Source organism: Cricetulus griseus, chromosome 2, assembly GCF_003668045.3.
Source record: "Cricetulus griseus strain 17A/GY chromosome 2, alternate assembly CriGri-PICRH-1.0, whole genome shotgun sequence".
NCBI lineage: Eukaryota > Metazoa > Chordata > Mammalia > Rodentia > Cricetidae > Cricetulus > Cricetulus griseus.
In genome coordinates this window covers 13,323,588-13,329,461 of record NC_048595.1, presented here as the reverse complement: position 1 = coordinate 13,329,461, position 5,874 = coordinate 13,323,588, and the positions used below count along the sequence as shown (strand labels likewise).

The 5,874-nt window shown below is 55.0% G+C and overlaps 1 protein-coding gene across 1 annotated transcript; it reads right to left on the bottom strand.

The window, feature by feature from the left end:
• Positions 1 to 904: 904 nt before the first annotated feature.
• On the bottom strand, positions 905 to 3,226 carry Klhdc7a (kelch domain containing 7A). Its single transcript, XM_027399870.2, has one exon. It carries the CDS (start codon positions 3,224 to 3,226, stop codon positions 905 to 907), a length of 2,322 nt encoding a protein of 773 aa, XP_027255671.1.
• Between the last annotated feature and the right edge of the window lie 2,648 nt (positions 3,227 to 5,874).

The window sequence follows — 5,874 nt, the reverse complement described above, 5'->3', positions numbered from 1 at the left end:
CACTAGAATCTTCCATCTCTTAGCTCCATCCCGACCTGCTTCTCCCATTCCTTCCCATCCAACAAGGCAGACAAGATGGCTACCAGACACAGAGAAGGCCAGGCTGAGGAGCTGAATAGTGGTGGCTGCCCTGGCCTGCAGGCAGAGAGGATTCTGAACTCTGGTCAGGTGGTAGTGGGCATGGCAGTAGTCTGCAAAAAGGAGGTCTGGAACCACACCCATCCCCATCTCCCAAGACCTCAGTTGTGCAATGACTAATATTCAAATAGAACTCATGCTAAGATGATACCTCTCTTCCTTCCAGCACACAGAACTTGGGGTAACCAAAAAAAAAAAAAAAGAAAAAGAAAAGAAAAAAGAAAAAAATGGGCCTTAGTCAGTGTGCTCTGCAAACAGGTGTCCCTGTGGGTGTCTTCAGCTTTAGCCATGCCGGTCCTTCTGGCTGAATCTCAGGGATATCCTGAGTTCCTCCTTCAGTTGTTCCCATCTGTGCTATAGATGCTTCTAGAATCTTCAAAGGTGGGCCCCAATGCTTAGGAAAGTGGTCTGTAGTGGCTCACAGAAAGCCGAGAAGCTTGAGGGACCCCCTGACACCTGGAACTGTGACTGGGATAAGATTACGCCCTGAGTTTTAGTAGGGTCCTGAAATAGCCCCTGCCAGAATTCTGATTGGAAGTTTGGTGCTGCTTAGCCGCTCATGCAGCTGTGGATACCGCAGTCCTAGAATGCTGGGTCCTGGCTTCACTGTTGTAGCAGGCCTGAGAACTGTGGATGTTAAACAGTTCTCCAAGACCCTTTAGCCTGTGGTGGAGGAGAGATAACTTTCCACCCCACCCCACGGCTATGTTCCTGCCCACTTCTTACCCAGAGTGAATGGCAGAGATGGAGCCCAGCAGAAGGGCTGCTAGACAGGGGTCTGAGGCACATCAGTGACAGGCAGGGACAGGACGGCAGGCAGAAGGGTACCCCTCGCAGCAGGGAAACCCTGTAGCTCCTTAGGCACAAACCTGGGTGAGATGTGGTCGGCCAGGAAGCAGAACATACGCCTGCGTCCCACACAGTAGATGTGATCCTCCACCACAGCGCACTGGAAGGCATCGGGGTAAGGCAAGCGGTATGTGGCACACTCGTACCAGAACCGGGTGCTGGCACTGCAACGGTACACGCTGATGCCCAGGCTGCGGTTGAGGTCAAAACGGTAGAGAAAGCCATTGACGGCCACCATCTCAGCTGTGCGGTCCTTGCTGCCCCCTGTGGGGCTGGCCCACCAACGCTGCTCCTGGGTTGAAAACCGGAGCAGCAAGTAGCGCAGGCTGCCCCCTGTGACAAAGATCTCATTGGCGCACACTGTGGCTGTGTGCGCCAGCGCAAATGTGTCGTTGGGGAGTGGCGGGGCAAAGGTCCAGCGGTCCACTCGAGGGTCGTAACGTTCCACTGTGTTCAGACACTCACCTCCAATGGCATAGAGGCACCCCTCCAGGGCCACCAGCCGGCAGTGTGGCCGGGCCTGATTCAGTGGACACACCTCGCTCCAGATTGCAGTCAGGGGGTTGTAGCAGAAGACACGGTTGGAAGGTTGGCCCCCAGGTCCCTGGCAGCCAGACACCACAAACAGATAATTGAAGAGAGTGCAGACAGCGCAACCCTGGGACATGGCCTCCATGGGCAGCTGGGCCAGGAAATGCCAAGCATCCTGCACATTGTCATAGCAACAGAGGCGGCCACTGTCTTCCTGGGGACACACGTCGGCCACCACCAGACACTTGTGGCCACGGAACCGCCGCTGGAGGATCAGCTCCCGTTCTGTCCCACTCAGGCCCCCGTAGATGTCTGTGCTGCGGAGGACTTGGAGGTAGTTATCACTCATCACCTTGTAGGCTGCCTCCTTCAGAGCTTCTAGGCCCTGCCTCTTGGCCAAGGTCAGCACCTCGTAGCAATTGCCCAGGTCCAGGCGGACATCCTGAGCTGATGCTGGGGTGAGCTGGATGTGGAAGAAATTGGTCCCAGCTACAAGCTGCACACGGGGCTCCCCATGGCTGCAGGCTGAATTGATCTGGGCTTCCTGGTCCAGGTGGGCAGGAGCAGGCATGGTGAAACCTTCAGGCTGCAGTTGGAGCTCTGGGTTGTCAGCGATCTGCAGAAGACTCACCTTTCTGCTGAAGCCTGGTGCAGAGGGGGATGGCACAGGAGGTGGGGACATTACTTCAGCTGCACCCTCTGGATTATCAGCTTGGCCTCTGGAGTCTGCTCCTGTGACCAGGGGCTCTGGCCCAGGCCCAGGGGATGGAGCATCAGCCAGAGCTGCCGAGCAGGGGATGGGCCTGGAGACAGCCTTTGATGTGGACTCCACGAAGTAGTCATACACCCTCCCCTTCAGCTTGGGCCCAGGTCCCTCTGCCTTCTGTATAATATTCTCCTCCATCCGGATCCGGGCCACAGATGAGAAGGTGTAGGAGGCATTGGTGGCTCCTTCCCGCTGCTGGGTGGCCAGGCCCATGTCTGCAGCAGCCTGGAGGGCCCCAGCCTCTCCCTTGTTGACCCCTGTCACATGGGTGAAGACCCAGCTCTGGTCCATGTCACTGCTGACCACAGTGGGATCCGTGCAACAGTTGGGAGCACCTGGGTCCCCAGACCCTGTTTGATCTGGGGGTCTGCCGTCTGGCCATGGAGATAGCTTGTCACCCACGCAGCTGCCGCCCACTCCAGGGGCAAGTCTAGCTGGGGAGCTTGTAGGTTCACAGCCCAGTTGAGGGAGGTGGGGAGGGTAGGGCTTACCTCTAACAGCTGTTCCGGCTTCCTGGCCACCGCAGGGAGGAGACACATGCTGGGATTCCGGGCGCTGCCCTTCCTGATTCTCATCAGAGCCTTTTCTTGTGGACTCCCCAGATCTGGAGGTGACGGGTTGGCAGGAGTCTCCTGGGTCCTCCAAGCTGCAGTCCAGTGGGATCCCAGCCCCCCTGCTAGCCTTCCTGCGTCTTGGTCCCCTTGGCAAGGTCCCTGGAGGAGCCCCTTGGAAGGCAACCTCCCCCAAGCCCTCTGCTTCACAGTCTGCTTTGTGGCCCTTGTTACTTCTCCCTGCTTGACCAGCTGGGACAGGCCTGGACTTGTAGAGTTTGTAAGCCGCAGTTACCAGGAGTAGCGCAGCTGCGGACAGCACCACCTTGCTGGTCAGCTGCATGTCCAAATGCCAGTCGTGGGTCTCTGCTCCTGCTCTGGTGGGAAGCATGCTGCCCAGGGACAGAGGAATGCCAAGAATCTGCTTAATGATTGCCCAATAGGGGCAAGTTCCTGGATCCTGCTGCGGAGTGGGAGGGAGTCCCTAGCTGGTTCTGGCCAGCTGAGTTGCTGGAGCAGAGGTGACTTTGAGTTGGCTGAGGTGGCACTGGGGCAAAGGAAGGCTAAGGTCACTGCTGGCCTCTTTCGATCCTCCCCTGAAATGGGGGTGGAGGGAGGGTCCTAACCAGAGGCCGAGCTCCAGATCAGTCTCCTGCTGCAGCTGGCGGGCATTTGGAGTGCCAGCAGAGATTCGAAGAGGAAGGAAGCTCTTTCTTAGAGGATCTGTCACTGGATACCTAGAAGCAGTGCAGTTGGTCTTTGTGTGTGAGCGCATTTGTTTTCTCTTTTGCAAATCCTTGGGTTGGAGGCTTGGGGCAGCTTTTGTGGTGGTTCCTGGGGCAGGTGGAGCCACAGGTACCAGGAGAGTAGGGATGGTCCTGGCTCCAACAAAAGGGTCAGCATTTAACTGGTCAAGTGAGGAAGCAGTGGGGGAGGCTGAGCCTGGGCCAACAGCCAAGCCACCTGACTGGCTCTTGACGGTCTCTGCCCTCTGTGTCTGACAAGTTGAAGAGAAACCAGCTTTGTTGAAGCAGCCCAGGAAATAAAGCAAGACCCTAGAACCCACCCACTTCTTCAAGATGAGTCAATCTCTTAGGGAAAGAGGCCGGTGGAGGACTGACACCCGTTAAGGTGGTCACCCCATATACCCAAAGAGTCTGGGGTGTTGTGGTAAAAGCTTTGCCCCAGCCCCTGGCATCCATGTACCCAAAGAGTCTGGAATATTATGGTGGACCCAAGCCCCACTCCTCCATCTCCCCACAAACCCTGCTGCATCTCAGAAAGCCCTTGAAATGATTGCCCCTCCCCCAGAGATGCTCGGGTATTTAAACTGTCCCCCAGAAACCAGACTCTCGGTTTTTTCTGGTCCCCCCCATCTCCTCTTTGAGGGACTGGAAGGCTTATTCTAATTTGGTTTGATTTGGTCTGTTTTGGATTATTGCATAGGCAGAGAGGCTTATTGGATGTAGAAACTTTTCAAACCCATCCACACCCACCTTAACATTAGCACTGTGGACCCTGGACCCAAACTGCTCAAGTTTGCTATTCACCAACTGTGTGACCTTAGGCAAGTAGCTTCACTTCTCTGTGCCTCCATTTCCCTATCTGAAAAGTGATGGGGGAGGGAATGTGACAGCACCTCCTCAGATTGTAATTAACATGTGTGAAGAATGTGTATCTCCTCAGGTCATAATTAACATGTGTGAAAGAATATGTACCTCCTCAGGTCATAATTAACATGTGTGAGCTCCCATGTTGCTAAAGCTCTGTGATTCTCAGCTGTTCCTATTCCCCCACTACACACACACCAGGGTCCTCCAAGGGTCCTCAAGGGTGGGTGCAGTTTGCAGCTACCAGAGAGTTACCAAGTCAGTGAGCAAGAGCTGGGCCCAGCTCTGCTCTGCATAAGCCTCCCTCGGTGCCCAGGATTCAGGTGGCTGAGCTGCCTAGATGCTCTGTACATGCTCCACTTTTTAAATGTTGTCCTCTGACTGAAAAGGGAAAATAAGATCCACTTTGAGGGCCCAGGAACTTGGTTCTGAGGGCTCTGATCATGGGAAAATTCTGCACTTTTTTTTGTTACAGTGTGTGTGTGTGTGTGTGTGTGTGTGTGTGTGTGTGTGTGTGTGTGTGCGTGCATGCCATAGCACTCATGTGACGGTCAGAGGCCAACCTTAGGAGCCTGTTTTCTCCTCCCACCATGTAAACCCTGAGACTGAACTCCGTTTGCCAGGCTTGGCTGAGAGCTTTTTACCCATGGAGCCATCTTGCTGGCCTCCTAGGAGCCTCACCCCTTTATCAGACCCTTATCTGTGTGACCCTCTGCTCTACAGCCTCAGTTTACCCTTCTGTGCTGTGTTCCAATCACTGCCTAGAGTGCTCAGCTTTGTTACCTCTTGCAGGCGAGACCTCCTTATCTTTGCTGGTGGGAATCTTTCCAACTTGCCCAGGTCCAGTCAAACACTCCAGGCCTCCCTGGGCCCTTGCATGACTGCTTTCCTGAGCTCTCCATCCTTCCAAACTGGCTCTTCCCTCCTCAATCTCTTCTTTCAATCTTTATTATACCCAAAGGTCCCGAGCAAGGTGTCTGTCTTCTGCAGGATTGACTCCTCGTGGACCAGTGACCCTGGACCTGGTGGACTAGACCCAGCAAGGGAGGGGGCGTCAGCTGAATCAGGTGGGCTGCAGGTCAGGTCAGAGCTGATGCCCACAGACCCCCCTGGGAGACATGAGATGGAGGTCTCCACCTCTCAGCAGTCTTGAGAATGTTTGAAATGTGTGTTTATTGTTCCTTTGCTGCAGAGAAGGTAGCCATGAGAGGAGAGGACCCTCAAGAGGAGGGGGATTGCCTACTGTGGGGGACTCCATGAAGGCCCAAGCACAGAAGGAGAGTGGAATCCAGGGTTGAGAATTGCATATCGGAAAGGTCACAAGCCACCGCTCATACAGAGAAGGCAGAAGAAAGAGGGCTCTGGGGTCCCTGCGGGCAGCACCTCTCTTTCAGAGCGTTAGGATTCTACCTCGAACTCCAACTCAGGT